Raw genomic sequence first — 20,632 nt, 5'->3', positions numbered from 1 at the left:
TAAATTGGAATTATTCTTTAATGGATGACATGAGATCTTGGTCATTGAATGCCTCAGTGGTAAAAACACATGACAAGAATCAAATAAATGTTTCCTTGGAGTTTCACTTTCACACCCAAACTGCACTGTTAACAAAATGAGGAAGTGTAGCTTTAAATGGGCTCATTAAGTCACACTCTGGATATACATTATTGGAACGAGAGAAAAGTCTGTAATGACCCACGTGGCCACATCAAATGAAACTGTTGCTCACACAGTCACAAGAGTTTGCTGCAATTTCCACCCATGTTTACTCCCAGTTTCCTACAGACAAGTTTGCATAAGTGTTTCAGATAGTCACAGATCAAAATACAGTAAGTGCACTAAATGCACACATGTGACAGTAGATAGAGGTTTTTGCAGTGTGTGTGTGTGTGTGTGTGTGTGTGTGTCCTGTTGTTTGGTCCATTAGCTCAGCAGTTCAAGGTAGGTGACAGGGACTTTTCCCTTTTCGTTGCCCCGTTCTCCAACCAACCAATCAGGGTCCATACCTGGTACGGTGTATACGGTAATGAGCTGAGAAAAAACAAAGACGGACATTTAGGCAAATTGGGCAAAACATTTTTTTTAACAAAATTAAACTATTTCAAAACCCTCCCCCCAAGAAACCAAAAAAAAAAAAACTAAAACAGAAACTATCGGATACTTCAGGTGTTTTAGTAATGAAAACAGGACATTGCACATTATATGATGACAATAACACCATCTTCCTCCTTTCCTGCTCTTAATCCTCAGGTGGCTCTCAGTCATAAATATGCTTCGTTCTCCTCTCCTCCTCCACATATTCTGATAAATATCTCTGACAGGAAACAGAGTGAACTGGAGTACATTGTCATAAACTTCTACTGACGTCCTTCTATTCACATGCACCATGCAACTTCCCTCCTGCTCTACTTAATTATTGCATACCAGCTACGTAAAGAAAGACATAAGCAGCTCATTCCTGAATTGAATGGAAAGTAAACAAAGTATGATTCATTTTTAGTGAAATGAATGGGGATTGAATTACTGTGTAGCCACACCTTCACACAGCAGGGCCTGGCTCAAAAACTGCCCATGGCAGCTGGTAATGGAACTTGAACTGAGTTTTAGTGCTTCCACTTTTGATAATCTTAAGCATTTTCATGTGGTGCAGATTTACATGCACTTAAAATGCACCATTTAAAGCCTTTAAGGTAGAGTGTGTGGGTTAGATTAATGGTTGATTCATATTGTTTTAAGTCTAAATTCTTTTATCAGGGTATTGAAAAGTCTTCTTTTTTTGTTTTTTTTTTATATATTTTTTAAAATATTTTTGTATTATATTGAATAGTTTTTATTTATCAGTTAACTTCATACAAAGTTCAATAAACAGAAGAAACCTAAGCGAAATCAATATTTGTGTGAGTACACTTTGCCTTCAAAACAGCAGCAGCTCTCAGTATACCTGCACACAGTTTCTCAAGGTACTTGGCAGGCAGGTTGTTCCAGTGAATGTATAGATGTGTATGTAGCAACCAGGTTGAACCAGGTCCCTTTACTGTTCTACTGTAGATTATTCGGCAGATGGTGTTTTCCTTTCTGTTGTCTACATGATGGTATAAGGGGAGGCATTCTGAACATGCAGGCAGAGAACAACTGACAACTCTGATGCATCGCTCTCTGGCTGCATTAAGTAAAGAGATTTGATTCATCACACAGATTCTTCAGAGAACTAGTAACTCTCAGACATACAGGGAGAATTTTCCCGACAATTTGGTGACAAGGCAAGATGGACGTTCTGCTGATCTGCGCCAGAGTCACCCATTGGTTTGCATTGGAACCAGTTTGAAGCTCACCTTTTTTTTTTGAAGCTTGTCTGAATTAGTCTATCTATTGCATTCAGCCATTGTCATGTAAATAACAAAACCCAGCACTGAACAGGAAGTAGCCCAACACAGACAGTAGGTCCATCATTTTTATTTATTTTAACACTATATTTTCATTAAAAAGAACTTGAAGCACCATGCTAAGTAGGCTAGCCCCGCTTACGTGACCGAACTCAACCCAAACCTGGACATTATTTCTAAATTTTTGTCCAAACCCGGCCGGACCCGTAAGGTCCAGACAGGTCCCTTCGGGCTCGGGTCAGGTATCCACCCTCTACTTGTCATGGTTGAATTCAAATGGAAAATCTATTGTACTGTCTGCCAACACTTGAAAGCTGTCAAAAGATGGTATTAAAGATTGGCTGTTGATTTTGTCCCCCATTTCTTACATTGAAGTTGAGAAGAGGTCGCTTCATGGCAAGTATGGACAGGAGAAATGATTATAGCGACCGATAATTCTTTCAGTGTACATATGGGCATGTGAATATTGTTTTATGACTTGGAAAAATTGTGAACCCATCCTGAAGTGCATGCTGGGAAAGGCCCCAGTCACCTTTGACCCTGCATTGAAAAAGCAGGTTTGGAAAATGAAAATGAGAGTCTGATTTTTTTATTTTTTTTTATTTTCAGCCTAAATGCAATAAGAAGCAGAAATGTTCAAAGTGTATAGAGACTTTTAATATCCATTATACATGTGCCAGTCACAGAGCTAGTCCTCTAACTGTTTACAGTTTATGATTTGAAGGTCAGACATTGTACCTTGTTGTACTACCATACAGTTTTGCGCAGGTACAGTTGTTACTGTGGGGTGAGTCAACACTTACTAGGCAGGTTTATAGTATGTCACCTCTCAACAACAAAACAACTGAAAGTGCAACTATACCTCATCAGCCAAAAGGGAAAGCTCGCTAGCATCGTGGGCATCATAGTCATACAAGACCTTCGCCTTTCTGGTGCCTGTGACTGGCAGCTGCATCTGCTCCATAGCCAGAGTGGTGGGCCTTTGGCTGGAGGAAGAGGACGTGACTGTGGCGCCAGGAGATGATGGTCGTGGCAGGAAAGTAGAGGAGACGGTGTCAGGGCAGACAGCAGACGGATGGGGGCCGCCCACAGCATTAGCGCATCTGTACAGAGTTTGAAGACAAATAAAGGATATGAGTTGTTGAAGTGGATATTCAGCTTGTTTTTTTGAGGTTGTTAGAGTTGTCATAAGATAGAAGAGCGATGACTTCCACTGACTCAAGGCCAGATTCACTATAGTATGACTATAGTGAATAGACACTATATAGACACTAAACTCAAAAAATAAATGACAATATGATTATGATAACAAAATATTTACTTTAGCAACAGTTCCACTTGAGAGGAATCGTCAGGCTATTACTCAAGATGTCACCTATACATTATTATGACTTGTAGCCTATGTCTAGTGACTAATACTGAGGAAATAATTAATATTTTTACTGGAAATGAAAAGGAAATTAAGTGACAAAACGCACACACGTAAGACTCCTCTTTACTCAGACAGCATCATGCTGAATCACAGCATGATGCTTACACCTTCATCAGAGGCCAAACACAAATAATGTGGTTTTTGTTTTTGCTCAAATATATTTATTGGTTTTCACATTTTACACATAAGAGTGGAACTGAACCTATTTCCACTGACAGTGAAAGCAGAGAAGTTTGGGTAAAACACGGTCTGCATTCGCCCCCCTCTGACAGATGAAGGTAGTCTGCGTGACTGTGGAAGTTATTCAGTCTCTTAACACCAGTCTGAAGTCCGACCTCCACAGTCTGAATGTAAGAGTGCTGTGTGGAGTAACTTAGCTAATTAAAGACTTGCTAGCTTATGATTTAATTAATCAAACTCTATCCTTTCATCAATGAATCAATGCTTTGGTCCTTCCCCTTCATTAATTTCCATTCTTAGTTTTGTCAGTTGTTTGATTTTAACTTGTTGAAAATTGATTAAAATTAATTACTTTTTGTTACCTCCACGGTTGTTCTCATACACTCAGTAGGTGGACAGGGAATATAAAATATCTTAGTGACCACTGATGAATCAATAATGTGCTTGTTAGCAGCAATCTCCAGTTTTGTTGATCTGTGAAAACCACAAGCATGCAGACATCCTCGGGCCTACATCTGTGTTGATCTCTCTTTCCTTCAAGGCCACAATCTGGCCTTAGAATGCATTTGCGGTTGTTTGGAGATACTTAAAAAAAAGTCTGAACCTCATTTCCCAACAACCATCACACTGTGTTTATCTTACTTGTTTGTCTTAGTAATAGTTCAAAGCATGACAAGCACGATTTGTGACATCACAACTAGTTTGGAGCCAATTGTGTTCCAGCATGCGACTTACTTATTTGTATCATGGTTCTATTGAGTCACTGTCTTCGATTGTCTCACCTTGCGTCTGAGTTGCTTTGGATAAAAGCGTCTGCCAATGACTAAATGTAAATGTAAAACACACCTCTTCCAGAAATTGTAAATTATGTAAGAGATGTACATAAACTCACTGCAACAAGTAAAATGTAACACTCATGTTGCATCAAGCACCACTTTTACTCACAGAGAGCAGAGTGGTCAAACTATATGATTTGTGAGAACATCTCTAGTCTCTGCTGTGTGGAAACAATGAACAATGATGTAGAAGATGGGTGTTGTGATTATCTTGCATTTGGGAAATGGGGCCCATGTATGTATTTTTCCTGTGGATATGTGGGTTTTTTATGATTTATCTCAGAATATACTGACATTTGTTTTGAATATACTGGCATCCAGTGATTTAAGAACATTTGTGGCATTCATCAATTTTCTTGTACTTAGATTTTTCTCTGAGGTATGAAGGAAAGTTATGAGTGGTCCAGACCTGTTGTACGAGTCATGAATAGATCATCTCTACCTTTTGTGGTGGAAAACTGTCCTTCCATGAATAGACCAGTAATTGTGCAAAGAAAACATTTAGCAGATAGTTTCTATGGGAATACCGAAGGGGAGAATCAGCAATGTCATATTTGAATCTTCTGTGTGTGATGAGCGAAGGCAGCTAGTCCATGTGTATTATGAGAAATGTGGAAGAGGCTAAGTACAACTAATACATGTTAGAGAAGTGTGAGACATCATTGTTTTCTGAGATGAGTCATGTCTGGATTGTTACTAGTGTGTTAAGATCAAGCAAGGTGGGGTTTAGCAAATAAGCGACATATAATTTAATATTTTATGATTTTTCATTATTATCCCGGGATCAAGGCCTCTGTTTGCTTTGTATTGCTCTTTATGCAGAGTAAACCTATTCGCCTTGAACTCTACCAGCTTCCAGTGTATTTCTTTGAGTCTTTCTCTTATAAGTTTTGAGTTTAATACTAAGTTGTGGGTGACCTGAAGATTTCTTGGCCCATCTGAAGATTTCCCATGACAGTTGGCGAGCCGAGCCAGGAGGGGAGTGACGGGCCCTGGGGTTCGGACATCTGTTGTCCAGAACCAACTGCGGCCTTTTTTACTAATTCTGCTAAAATTGTTGTTTCTGGCATCGGATTGTGTCTGCCTGGGTTGCAGGTAACTAACACCCCTCCTCTAAAGAATCTATTTCCCAATAATTGATTAAAAAAAAGAGACATTATACCAATAAGTGAATAAATTAATAAAGACAGTTGAAATGGAATCACAAGCTATCTCCACCCTGGACCATTCATTAAGTTGAATCTGGAGGACTGAAACATTGTATAATTTTTCACACAATTGTGGAAAAGAGTTCAATGTGGTGTATGCATGATGTACGAATGGACCTTTACTAACATTTTGGTACATGCAGAGTGAGGCTATGCTATGATTAGGTAAGAATAGTGAGTTACAGGGTTTTTTTCTTGAGGATTGTTATAAGGAGAGATGTATTGTCTTTGTCGAATTGTGTTGTGTTAAGTGTGAGCAAAGTACACTATGAGTATTTAACTGCAACACCGTTTGCCATAAGTTGCAGACCGGTTGGACACAGCTAAATTAAAGTGGAGAAAATTGCTAGGGGTGGAAATTTTAGTGTACATAATCAGATTCCGCTATTAATGGGGTAGCTCCGGTTAAAAAAATACTGAGATAACATCATTTTCAGGGCTGTTACCCATAAGTCTCAGATGATGCTGCTACAGGGCTGCATTCAGATCAAATAGTATCTGCAATAACGCTGTTATCAGGGCTGAATCTAGACAAAAAGCTTGTGTGTTGTCTGTATCTTGTGGTGTCAAATAGATGAAGTGCACTATTGTATGATTTTGTAAATAACATGCTGGGCTCTGTTGTGAATAATGATGATTGTTTTGCGAACGGTATGTAAGATAGAGGTGATTAAATGCCTATTCATTTGTTTGGTCATATTGAAGTGATTGAGTGTACTGCACGGTCGGTGCGACGAGGTTGCATTAGTCTTTTTCAGTGTGGGATAGTGAAAAGAAGAGGAAAGAAAAAGTCCAGAGAAGTCTAGTAAGAGTTGTTTAATTTGTAGCTGTGTAGATGTGCTGAGACTGAGACACAGCAGAGGAGCACAGCAGCGGGGATATGCCACACTCTCTTTTTTTCTTTTCTCACTGGCACTGTGTGAGTATAAAACACAGAGTTTAGACACAGAACACACTGATACAGAGTATTAAAACGTATTTTCCCTTTTGCAAAAAGGGGAATACATATAGACAATAGAGGAGTGGAGTGTTACTAAGGTGGTATATTTAAAATAAAATAAATCTAACATTGCAATAAATTAATAAGTGGACTAATTTGAGACAGGTTAAGGCTGATTTTTCTAACATTTTATGGGAACAATTTCTGCTGAAGATTGTGGACAGCTGAGACACTAGAGCTGATATTGGGGCAACTCTGCCGTGACCCAGAGGGAATAGCAACTCTTCTACCTAGTTTCTTTTCAGGCTGCCAGATGATTTTACAATAGAGGGTGATAATAAACTACTAGTTAATCCCAGATTGGCAATTTCTATAGTTCCTAGAAAGGTTAGATGGGAGCTAGGTAAGTGGGGAGATATTATTATATATATATCAGAGCTTTAAAGGAGGCTCAGAGCAATCGCAGCTAGAGGTTGATTCACCAAGAAAATATAAAGCTGCTATAACTGTTGATAAAATAATTGTTTTAATTTAGATAAGAGCCAGAAATTAGTAGATCAGAACCAAGGAGTGCAAGACAAGGATATATGGGAGAGAGTATGGGGAAAATGAGGAGTAGGATATTTTTGTGTGTGTTTGGAGTGGTTTTTGTGTTATTATGGATATTAACACTATGGAGGATACTTTTAAGTGAGTGACACAGTAACGCATTACTAGTCAAAAGAATAAAGATAAAGTTTGAAGAACAAATCTTTGGGGGCTGCCACTGACAATGCCAAAGGTTAATTGACAAAATTAAAACAAATATTATAAGCAAAAAAGTGTATTGGATATTTTTTTACTCTTATGTTATGTAAGCAACTTTTGCTTCTCATTAGACAGAGGCAGAGAAGGAAAGTCCAGGGAGGAAGGCCAGATACAGATTCAGCCTTCAACTAAAATAAACTCCCTAGAGATACGGTGAATTAATTAAAAAATAATGGTTAGGGTGATCAATATGGGATGATTGTGACACACGCGACTGTATGTACAAACGCCAACACTGAACTTCATACATTATTTCTTCAGCCTAACAAACTGGGACTTTAACATGATTATGATAGCAAACATAATCAGTTTGGTCTTTGCATGCTGTGCAGAGTCAGATCTGACCCACAGTATTGAAACAGTGTGAATTCTGTGTTCTTTTAGCCTGATAATTTGCGCAGTTGATATACACTCTTTGGGTGTTCTGAGCTAAATTTGACCCATATTATCCAAAAGCACCATTTAAAATTGTTCTTGCTTTTTTCACAGTCAGTGAAATTACTGTGGCTGTGGTAACAGCGGACTATAATGATACAGTTTGTTCTGAAATAAATAGAAGTGAGAGTTGGTGTGTGTGGTGTGTGTGAGAGAGGAAAATGGATAGAGTAAAGGGCAGCATGGCTTGGATCAATAATTCATTAAGAAATCATTCAAATTTAATTGATATCAATAGATTTGATTTTATACACTGAATACATAACACTACAACTACTTCCCTACTAATAAAAGGGAAGCGGTGCTCATAGCAGACTGTTCTCTTGTGTGTGTGCTCCCGCCCTCTGCGGCGCATACACGGAGGAGCTGTAGCAGAGTTTTTCTTTTTTCTTTCCTCCTCCTCTTCCCACTCACAGACACAGACACTGCTACAAGGAGCAGAGGTTTTTTCTTCTCTTCTCTGTTCATTCAGCTTAGGTGCTGTAAGCCAAAATTTTATTAAGGATTAAATCACCTGGTTATTAATGACTGATCTCTGCAGAGACGGACCGCTGTGACGATGCTAACAATGACACTGAGAAAAATGGCTTCAAAGTTTTTTGACTCTCCAGCTGAATGTGGTACAGGTAGAATAGCAGTTATGTGCTTATTAAATATCTTCTTAGAGTAAATTTCATGATTCAAAAATCATGACCAATGATTTGATCTATGACCCCAATTATGATAAACAGATATGTGGGTGGTGCAGAGTGCAGTCACAATTGTTTTATTGATTGCATGTTTAAAAAGTTGGAATAGACGAGTAATTAAGAAAAATTCAAGCAATCCTCAAATATTATTGGGTGAGGATTAATGCTTTGACATATTTATTTTAATTGTAAGGTTCATGTAACCCATTTTTAGAATGAGATATATGCTCTCATAGAATATAATCAAGTTCCTGTCCTAATAGAGATAAATTATACCAGTCAAATCTAGGTTAATAAATGTCAAAACTGTTGTAGTGCTGTATAGATTACAAGCTGAGCACCTCTAAATGGCACAGGGATGCTGCCAATCATCTCTCAGCATCCCAAATGACGAACCTACCATACCAGTAGTCATTGATGAAAAGAAACATACATTCATGGTAGATACAGGTGCAACCTATTCCTGTATAGGAAAGAAGGCTCTAATCTCCCCCTTTCACAGTCTTCAATTAAGACTGTTGGCTTCTCTGAGAAAAGACAAGTAATGCCCCTAACAGAGCCTGTACCTATGCTAATTGGTGGTAAAAGAGTAATTGCACCATTATTGTTTTCAGCAGACACACCCATTATCCTAATGGGGCGAGACATACTTTGTTCATTGGGACCTAGTATCATGTGCACCACTGACATTGTTCATCTTGAATTTCCTGGTCAATCAGGTGGTCAATCTGAACTGACATTCTCTAACCAAGGACTGATGATGTCGTTGTTTGATGAATGTCATCACTGTGGATGTGCAAACATGTCTGGCTATCTACAACCAGTAGTCAACTGGATAACATTGAACCCTCAACACTCAATGTTACAGCAACAGTGGGAGCAGTGGAAAACATGGATTCAAGCACAGTTCGAACAACCATCACAATCACAATTGCCATTACACTGCACGATGAAGTTTGATGCCCATGGATTGGATGAAGACCATGAGGAATGTTGGAATGAGCGGATTAGCAGGAGACAAGTGTTGCTAACTGCAGGGGATATCTATATTGGACCAGAAGGAGCTGCAGCTGTAGTAACACTTCAACAATATCTCACTGAATGGTCTCAAGTGAAAAACTCAACTCCACATGTGATGTTGATAATGGAAGAAGGATATGAGTCACAGGACTCTTAGGTCCCACACATTCACATATCATCAGATAATCACTTCCTCAGAATCTTACACAAAACAGGGGAGCAAGGTGTAGGTGGTCGACTAATAAGTGATAGACCTGTCATGCAAGTGTTAGTGTTGCATGATTAAGACACCAGTTGTTGCAGCAGATACCAGATTGTCTTTGGTCAAAACATAAAACAGATGTAGGGTTAGTGAAGTCAGCACAACCAGTAAAAATCAAATTGAAACCAGGGTGTTAACTACCATATGAAAGAAAACACCTTCCTACACTACAGGAAATGGTTAAAATATAATAAAAGATAAAAACCTACAATAGGTCTGTTGCAGGCTGGAGTGTTGGTAAAAACCCAAAGCCTATGCAATTCTCCAATCTTTTCAATAAAGAAACCCCACTCATATGATTACAGGTTGGTGCATGATCTACGCAGTGGTAGATGTAGAAACCCCAGTGATATCTGATCCACATACTCTGCTATCAAACGTCCCATCAGACACTAAATGGTACAGTGTGATTGATTTATGTTCAGCATTTTTTTTAGTGTGCCTTTACATCCAGATTTTCAATACTTGTTTGCATTCACATACCAAGGAGAGCAGTATACCTACACTAGGATGCCACAGGGTTGTTGTGAGAGTTCATTTCCCATATTTAACAGAAATTGCTCCAAGATTTGCAGCACCTAATCATTGAAAGCACACTGATACAATGTGTGTTTGCTAATCTGTAGCTCATCAAGAGAACAGTGTGAAAGACACTCAATAGCAGTGCTAAAAGCATTAGCAGAAAGAGGTCACAAAGTAAGTAACAACAAAGTATAGCTTTTGTTGACAAGATGTAGAATATCTTGGCAGAAGACTAATTATTGAAGATATATATATTGCTCCCTAACAAATTGAAGTAATAATTAAAGCACCCAAACCACAAACAGTGACCCAAAAGCTTTCCTTTTTGGGCATTGCAGGGTATAGCAGACAGTAGATCTGTGACTATGTACTGAAAACAGCACTCCTCAGGGCAATGATTAAAGTACAGTTGCAGGAGATAGACGGTGCATTTAAAGCCATTAAAGGGGACAACAATTAGTACCGGCATTGGGCACCCCAATTACAGTAAACCTTCTCACCTGTATGTGGCAGAAAGGTCAGGATATGCAAATGCAGTATTAATGCAAGACACGCCTACTGGCAAACAACCACTAGCCTACTATGGCACCAAGCTCAATGATACCTCAAAACAAATCCTGTATCATGAATGGCGTGGCCCACAGATGGCACACCCCATGACTGTGAGGCACAAACTGAGTTACAACCTGGTGACTACGTGTACATCAGGGTCTTCAAGAGAAAACGCTGGGTCTAGCCCAGGAATGAAGGACCATTCAAGCCCCTCCATGGTTCTGACTGGAGCCAGCACCCGACACTGATGGAGAGCATAGGGGTGGCCTGAAGAAGTATCTTCTGACACCTGTGCTGGGGAGTGTTGCTATGATTCACCTTGCAACGCCTGTGTTGGCAGGACCAGAAGAGGATGTGCCACTACAATTACTCATCACCCTGACTCAGCACTGCAGTTGCCTGGTGTTTTGAGAGTCAGTGTGTGATGTGGGGGTTTTGATGAACACCACAGGAGAATGGAGAAAAGAAGGGACTTTTATACCAAAGACTTTTTCATGTTTATTATGTATGTTTCTAATCAATTCACTCTGCTCTTTATGATTTTTTGATACATTTATTGTCACATTTATATTGAACCGAGGCCTGACCCATTAGATTATATGTGATTCTTTCATTATTATGTGTGTTGATTTGTTAAGGTGTGATAGTGTGATTAAGCTTGCTATCAACTAGGTCTTTAGACCAGAAAAACAGCATATTCTTCAATATTGAGTAACCTTAAGTTACAGAATGTTACATGTTTTCACTTGAATCAATATTAGCCTCACATCATAAGCTATCACCAGCTTAGGGTAACAATGTGTTTATTCTATTATGATATTATATTATGTTATGGTTTTACACTATGAATCATTTGAGATATGGATATGTCAAACCACTGAATTAGTTGAACACTGACTTGTGTGAGATTTCCCTCATACAGCTAACAGAAGTTTGCTTTCACAACTCAGTTCAGGGAGGTGTAGGCAGGGTTCGGCTTTCACTCGCTCCCCACCAAACAGGGAGGAGAGGTTTTCCATGCCATGCACTGCAATGACTGGACCCACTCAGGATGATAGCCATATTTATGGTCATCTCAGCACAGGAGCCTTGTTGATCTACAGTATGACTGGCTCCATCATTGCAGGTAGAGAAGATATTTTGATGCGACTGTAAAGTCACAAAGGGGGGAATGTGGTGGAAAACTGTCCTTCCATGAATAGGACAGGAATTGTGCAAAGAAAACATTTAGCAGATAGTTTCTATGGGAATACAGAAGGGGAGAATCAGCAATGTCATATTTTAATCTTCTGTGTGTTCCTAATCTGAATTAATTTGGAGTTTAAGTATGATCCCAAAATTAACAAAAATTAAATATATAACTAAAACCTAATGCAAATTAATTTTCTGTTTACCATATTATCATCATGGCTACCAATTTACTGAAAAGCTTTTTAGATTTTATGATTGTTTTGCCATATTTTGGCACAGCATCTTCTACATTTCAGTAGTCGTTGGTAACTTCTCTCACTCCGACAGCTGCTGCCTCTGTGTCTCTGTAAGTCTCTGTCCAGTATCATGTTCTGTTGCAGTTGACAGTGTAACATCACCTGTAGACAATAATAACCCCTCCTCTAACATCTCTGGGACTTTCACATCCCTTGACCGTCTCCCATCACGCACCACTTTAGTTTAGAAAGACGCATTTTTTTTAGCATCTAACTTCATGTCAAAGCATTCCCTCTTTATTTCTGTCACAGTACAGTGCTGCTCTTATGACACGTTGGCAGCTGGATTCCTATTTTCTAATTGTTTTGGATGTTATGTTTTTGTCTACAGATTTCTGAGAGCAGGACTTGAAGCTGTGTAGTGTTTTTACTCTTTGGGAACTTTTTTATGAACGAAACTCGCCCACAAACACAGTGGAACATGAAGCCTTATATGGCAATCGTAGGGGCGTTAATTAAGCTAATGATCACATCTCACAAATGTGCACCTACCCATGAACAGGTGGCATTCATCATGTTAAAACAAGCGATTTACAACAAGCTCAGGTAGTTAAGAGAGCTTGTTGATCCAACACATGTATGAGCAAACCTCACTCAAAATATGAAAATGTTCTTGCATGAGGCCCAGTGTCATTTATCATAATGTAATCTGCATCAAGCAAACAAACATTACAGATGAAGCTACCAACAGCTGGACATGCTCACCTGTTGAGCTCCCTTTGAAGGTCCTGCATGTAGTGATGACACTGGGCGTAGTAAGTGGCCTGAGCCTCTGCAAAATCCTGCAAACAACGCAGGTGGTTCAGCTGAGGAGAGAAAAGAAAAGATTAACTCAGTGAAGAGAAGCAGCAATATACACAATGACAGCTGTGTATACTTTACAATAGCAGCTGAATATCATGAATGAACACTGATTTTACCTTTTTAGTCAAAAGCCTAGTCTGCTGCTAAAACTGCTCCTCCTAGAATTCATCTTGTGTTTAATTGTGTAATAGTATGCTGGATACACCATCGAATGAAATTATGACATTCATTATTATATAAATGCCTATATAAATAAGCTAAACATATTCTAATGACAATATTCCTTAACCTCTTAACATCCACTGGGTCCGCTTAAGCCAGTTGTGAGCAGCTTAGAATCCCACGGTAATGAGTAAAAACAAATGGTACAATTTGGCCACTTGGAGATGTTTTGGAGAGGTTCAGGGACACCAGAGACACCACAAACTAGAAACTCGCTCCCCTAAGGTTTAGGTCTTGAATTTTATGTGGGTGTGGTTGACGAGATGTAGAAGGTATGTGGTGATTTGCATAGTTCTGGCATAAAGCATGTCCTAGTTATTGTTGTTCAAATATGACTCATTAGAGACAAGGACGAAAAACACAAGTTCACAATTCAGTCACACAATCAGGAATCCAAATAAACATTAAAACATGTTTGGCACTTTTCACAATTCCCCCCATTAGCAACCACTTGACAACAGCTGTAAAGAAAAACTCCCCTTTAACGGAAAGAAAGCTGAAGCAGATCCAGCTCTGAGTAGGAGACCATCTTCTGTCCAAGGAAACATAAAGAGGGAATTTGATGCTAAAAAGTAAATTTGTCAGATATCCACTTGATATGACTAACTTGGACTGCTGAAGCCTCATATAAACTTCACATCAACTTTTACATGCATTTTTGCACAAAATGACTGTGTGGACACACTGTGGATTTTGCCCTCCATCAGTTAGATTGAAAGCACATTTAAAGTGGATTTTTTAATTGTCAGTATGAACAGGAGGAATGATTACAGTGAGGAAAACCTCTTTCACTGTTCATATGGACACCTAACTGTTGTTTTAAACCCCACTTGAAAAAATGTGAGCCTGTCCTTTAACAAAAGGATCTATGTAGCAGAACCAGAGATATCATCTTTTTTTATCTTACATGTTCTTCTCCCTTGTCAAACCTACATTACCCACAATGCAACTCGACTGCACACATTTGGGTGTGTTATGATAGTAGCAGCTAATAGAGCGTGGAGCTGCTAGTGTCAAGCAGAGATGAGGAGCAGGCTACAGAGGTCTGCTAACCTCACTTCTTTCTGACTTCACACCCCCAGATTTGTTTCATTTTCAAACTTGTAGTCTTCAGTCCCAAAAAACACTGCTTCAAGTGACATCAGTTGAGGCAGTTTATCAGTTCTCCATCTTACAAAATCTGTCAGCCAGCATCTCTAAAGCTGGCTGAGTAACATGTTACATTTCTTTTGTTTAATCCATACAAAAACCAAAGTGTAAAAAATGCAGTTCACTGTTTTACAAGGGTTATGTGCTGGACTATTTCAGCCCAGTCGCCAGAATAAAATGTTGGCATTGTACGTTTCTGCAAACTACAGATGGCACAAAGTTGTGCCTAAACCTAACCACAGCGTTGTCACAACATTAAACATACTTACTCAATTGAAAACAGCCATTTAATGCGATTTTATATGACACACGAAAAGCGACTGAAACGTAGAGATTCAACATATCTGTGGTTTACAGAAACATACAATGCCAACGTTTTATTCTGGCAATCAGGTTGACTATCTCTTTGCTGTGAGCAGTAACGTCCTGGAGTCTCTGCTGGTTCTGTTGTGTATTCAATAATATTATTCTTGCTTGTGATTTATTCTTTTAATCACCTATAGATAACCTGTGTTGAGCAGCAGTCTGAATAACCTTCTGTAACTAATTCTAGTGCCCACAGTGACAGTCTTTGCTGAGTGTACAGAAAAATATTCTACTGGTACAATTTGAATGAGTGCAAACGATTCTTATTTAGAGTGCCATTCCTCATTTAAGACCACCATTTTTATGTAAACGGCTTCACCAAAAAATGTGAATAATTATGCCCTTTTTATATATATATCATTTGAACATTCACTGAAATGAAAGCATCTGAGAAGTTTAGAGGGAAAAAAACGATTTGGTTCATTTTGGTTCTATTTGGACATCTGAAATGTGACCCAGACTACACACTACTTTTTTTTGTTAGACATCAAAAGCCAAAAAGGTTGGAAACCACTGGTTTCATCTTTAACAATGTGTTGTATTTTAAAAGCTTGTTATATTATCCATGGTGTCAAATCTTCATCTGAAAAGTAACTAAAGCTGTCAAATAAATGTAGTGGAGTAGAAAGTACAATATTTCCCTCTGAAATGTAGTGGAGTTGAAGTATAAAGTAGCATCAAATGGAAGTAAAGTACCTCAAAATTGTACTTAAGTACAGTACTTGAGTAAAAGTACATGGTTACCTTCCACTGCCTAAATTTAATAGTTTCCAAGCAAAAGCCCTATTGCAATACACTGTAAATGTCTCTGACTGAGTTTGTTTGAATTTGGGGAAGGCTTATGGGTTCATCCTCTGGTGAGCATTATTGTTTTCTGTCACACAAACACAAAAAAGGTGTCATGATTACCATTTCCTCTGCTTTACCACGCTGGACAGGGTGGTCTGGCGACTCTGACTAACAGTTGTGTAATACTGCATGACTGGCAGACTCACATGTGTGCTGCTGATCCCCTCCAGCAGCAGTCTGGTGACCTCAGCTTGTCGGTCAAACTCTGTCTGAGCGACACGAAGTTCATGCTCTGCCTGTGGGTGGAAATGATAACGCAGAGAGAACAAATACGGGAAGGATGTATTAACAGAGCAGTGTGATTATGTAATACTTATCATGAAACAGTTAGACACAACTAAACTAGACAGCCTTGACGGTACTTACTTTGTCCACCTCCTCACTCAGCAGCTGAGAGAAGCAGCATGAGAACAGAAAAAAAGCAGTCAAGAACCATTCTCACATATCAAATTATGGTCACATTACAAATAGAACTATAAACTACATCTGGGCCTCAAGTTAGCCAATGTGAAACTATGAGGCGAAGTCAAGAAAGGACGACTAGCATGATAATCAGATCTGTTGGATCTACATTCAGGGATATTCTGTATATCCAAAAAAAACTGGGTTTAGTTTAGTCTCTTTCTGTTACTGTGACAAGTTCTACCCTGAAACTAACCGACTTAATGGCAGGTTAGTGTTCAGATTTTATTTAATCAAATTTATTCTATTTTATTAATATAATTTAAATTGACATAGTCTATGATTGACAACATTTGCTTATATACAGAAGTCAGGGTTGTAAAAGGTGATTAACACACAGGGACATTCAATGTCACCCCTGAGGGGATTGATCTTCTTCTTCATAGATAAATAATTTAGTTATTATATTTCTATGTTTGATTCTAACATTATCCAGGTTTCTGCTGATATGTGCAGTGACTCCTCTACATCTCATCTCTTTGCTGAGGTGCAGGAATTCTCAGTCTTTCATTTGGATGTCCTCACCTTGTTCTATGATCCATATCTATTTTAGTTATTCCCATTATATAGCAAAATACTATATGTGCCTGCATTAAAATGTGTTTTTTGCGTTAAGAAAATATAACCTGCATAAAAGTTGTCCTTTGACGGTCTCCTGTAATATTTTGTATAATATCCATAGAGGACATATAAATAATTAAGGTTTTCAACCAACAGCAGCAGTGTAGAGGTGTAACTGATCTGCAAAATGGACTGAAATCAAGTAGACATACAGTAAAACAATAATCTTTGAAACTCTGCATCACTCACTCTGATACAGTTCTATCATTAACTGAATCTGCTTATTTATGTAGTGGGTCTGCAGTTCACTATTTCGTAACAAAGTATAAGTGTTATAAAGTTTGACGGCTATCCTTACAGAAGCAAACACTTAAAAACTAAGACTTGCGCTATATTAATCAAAAATGACTGTATTGGCCAGATCTGGAGCCTGCAGACCGGCTCGGGACATCCCATCCCACACATGCACAGTATCCCAGTAAGGAGTCTGAAATTCTGCTTTTGATGATAGTCAGCATATGATGTTTGCATGGAACATAAGTATTACACCACCTTGTTATTCATGTGCAGCTTGAGCAGGGGTTTTATTTAACAATGAAATGTAGCACAGGATGTCAGTGGGACAGACTTTTAAATCTTGACACTAAAACTAATGACAAAAACGTCATTCATTTTCTTTGCCCTCTTACCTAAAAGCGGCCCTGTTAATACACACAACACAGCTCTTTAATGTCATATTCGCTTCAGATAAACCCTTAATACGTTTTTGGACAGAAGGAGGATTGTGGATTTTGTCCTCCATCACATTGTAAGTGCATTATGAAGGGATCTTCTAATGGTCGGTATGAACAGGAGGAATGATTACAGCAAGAAAAACATTTCAATGTTCATTTGGGCTACTGACTGTTGTTTTAAGACAGACTTAAAACAAACTACGAACCTGTCCTTCGATGCTCTTTTGGTGAAGAATTTAAAAAAATTTGCACTTATCTCAAACCAATAATGGAAAATGTAATAAACAAAACCAAGTGAGTTGCTCAAGTACTTCAAGTCAACTGTTATTCCCACAAGACACATCCTAATATACAGTTTGGTTTGTTTATGGTTGTGGTTATTGCACTTGTATTCTTCATACTGTACACAGTATATATATATATATATATATATATATATAGACAGGTGACAAATTAAAGGAAAAACTGGTACAGTTTGGCTGACCCCTACAGTGAGGGGATCTGGTGGCTCTGTTATGCTGTGGGGGGCATTTTGCTGGCATCGTTTGGGTCCACTTGTCCCCTTAGAGGGAAGGATCACTGCAAATCAATACAAAGTTGTTCTGAGTCATCACCTTTACCCTGTGATGAATCATTTCTATCCTGATAGGAGTGGTCTCTTCCAGGATGACAACACCCCAATTAACAGGACACGAAGGGTCACTGAATCGTTTGATGAGTATTGAATTATATGAATCATATGCTATAACGTTCACAGTCTCTCACCTCAGGGAGATTTTGAACTGGACTTGTTAGACAGCGCTCTCCACCACCATCATCAAAGCACCAGATGAGGGAATATGTTTTGGAAGAATAGTGTTCATCCCTCCAGAAGAGTTCAGAGTTCAGTGCAGAATCAATGCCAAGTCACAATGAAGCTGTTCTGGCAGCACGTGGTGGCCCAACACCTTACTAAGACACTTTATATTGGTTTTGCATTTAATCTGTCACCCATCTGTATATATACTGTATGTATGCTACAACTGTAACTCTCTCTGTCTTGTTCAGTTTGAATTGATGTGATCTGTGCACGTGTACCTATCTTGACTGTTTGCAGCAGGCTTCGGCCAGGCCCCACAGTGATTTTAGCTAATAATGGTACATGTGACGGATTGTCATTTTCTAATTATTATCATTATTAGTTTAAATATTATTACTGTGACTTTTACAATCACCATTTTACTCATTGTGTGTGATTAGAAACGCCTGATGAACACATAGGGTGTAATCCAGGGTGAACTTTAAATAGTTCAGTGACGTGTTCGTGTTTGACAGCTGCTGTTGGCCACCACCCTGAACTGCACTTCACCTTTACGCTATATTCTGCAGACGTTGAAGACTGCTGAACTTCGGTTGTATGGCGCCCCTCAGTGTTAAATGTGTTATTTTGAGAGAGCACCTTTCCCACTGAACAGACTTGACATACTGAATATTAGCCAAGGCTTTTTCTAAATAAAATAAGCTTCATCCTAATATTGTAGTTTTTTTCCTTTTATGCTTTTTCCCATTTATCTTGTCCTTTCACTATATTTTGGTTTGTGTAATTTCTCAAGAAACACTATGGGTTATATAAAGGTCTCATAGAAATTTAAGTGGGTAAGTTGGGATGAGTTACGTGCTCAAATATACAATTTACAAGAAAAGACAACATGATAAGAGGTTGGAAACAGACTAAACAGCTTTTAATACTGCTGTGTATGTCAGCAATAAACTTTATGTGAACAGAGCATTTTAGTGTAACTTTTGTTTGGCCTCATCACTTGTTTCCTTTTATAGTGAACTTGGCATTTTTTTGCCATGTCAAAATTGAATTTGTCCCTCAAGTGCATCCATATTTGTTTCCAACCTACAGTGTGATAAACAGCTAAAAGCGACAGTGACTATGAGGTTTTATCAGGTAGGACAAGAGTGTGAAAAAAAGAAAACACACACACTAAAACACACACTGATTAAAACACCTCTTAAATTTCTACCACCATGTCATCCACTACTCTAAACAGCACAAAATGACAAGTACTGATCCTATTTGGCTGTTGCTGATGAATGTTCATGTTTACAACCTTCCTCTGCTCTGACACATTGGGCTCGGTCTCCACATCCCAGCTGTCCCAGCCACTCTGCAGCTGGTTTAGTCACACAGCCAACACAAATAAACATCAACAGAAATCACAAGAAAACAAGCCTTAATCTTTACAAAGCTCTGTTTGACATACAGAAGGGCTGATGTGACCTTTTCAAAAATCAGCCTGACTGTGATAATAACATAACAGCAACAGAGAAAACACTGATTTGATGTCTACAATTTCACTCTCTGATAGAGGTTTGGAATCTGTTGGGGTCATTAGTTTAGCTTGTGGTTTAAGACTGGTTTAAATCTTGTCTCGTGGTCTCTGAAACCCCTAAACTGTGTCCTCAGAGGCTGCAGTTTAAACTGCGCTGTGGACACATACTGTGTCCTGTAAAGATCACCTAAATGCAACTACAGCTCACTGCATCTGAAGTTTAAGTATGTACAGTTTAGGATAAGGGGAGATTTCTACAGCTCAACGCATTTTAATAAACAAAAATGTCAAAGTTTTCACTATAGAAGGTGACAAATACTAAGAGGATTACTAATGATCTGAACTAAAGAAGTTAGTCACAGCAACGTGTATGAACTTATGTAGCAATATCCGTTTCTGTTCAGCTACACCCACTCTAAGCCCTGTTGGTCAGATGCTATTGTAAATTAATCAGCAACAGCTCTGTTGATGCTTTGTAACAAAAAAAATTTTCAGAAGCACATTATTGGAGCTGCGTGACTTTAACTGTTAACTCAAAATTCTTCAGTATTTTTAATGACATTACCTAAAACACTCAGGGGGTTCAAACAGCAATAACAAAAATTAAACATGCTGAATCATGCTTATGTTGCACATTGCATGCAACAGTGCTGCTATCAGTCTGACAAGCCTAGCTTGTTCAAGTTTTACAAATACAGCACATTCACATCCTTTACTATCAAACTATAAAAGATGTAAGTCTTACAGTCTTATTTATGAGCTGTCATTTGATGCTGCTTAAATATACAGACACCATTTTACATATGGAATCACTGGAGGTCTCAGTATCCATACTAGTGACTGAGCCGCCACAGTATTTGATATACAGCGCAGTATAGTTTGATCTG

General features: G+C 38.6%; 1 protein-coding gene across 4 annotated transcripts in view; it reads right to left on the bottom strand.

Annotated features, from left to right (window-relative positions):
- The window catches only part of sh3glb2b (SH3-domain GRB2-like endophilin B2b), a 33,244-nt gene continuing 12,612 nt past the window's right edge, over positions 1-20,632 (bottom strand). For 2 of the 4 annotated variants that reach the window (XM_067574180.1, XM_067574177.1), the window contains 5 exons: positions 16,034-16,057; positions 15,814-15,903; positions 12,983-13,083; positions 2,770-3,010; positions 1-555 (listed from right to left, as the gene is read on the bottom strand). In XM_067574180.1, the coding sequence (XP_067430281.1) occupies positions 448-555; positions 2,770-3,010; positions 12,983-13,083; positions 15,814-15,903; positions 16,034-16,057 (564 nt within the window). In that variant the 3' untranslated portion in view covers positions 1-447. Of the gene's footprint in view, positions 556-2,769; positions 3,011-6,132; positions 6,479-12,982; positions 13,084-15,813; positions 15,904-16,033; positions 16,058-20,632 lie in introns of those variants that run through there. The other 2 variants (XM_067574179.1, XM_067574178.1) reach the window with 2 other exon arrangements.

This window comes from Thunnus thynnus, chromosome 19, assembly GCF_963924715.1.
Source record: "Thunnus thynnus chromosome 19, fThuThy2.1, whole genome shotgun sequence".
NCBI classification, from domain to species: domain Eukaryota; kingdom Metazoa; phylum Chordata; class Actinopteri; order Scombriformes; family Scombridae; genus Thunnus; species Thunnus thynnus.
The sequence above is the reverse complement of the archived record's forward strand: the minus strand, read 5'-3'. Positions and strand labels throughout refer to the sequence as shown.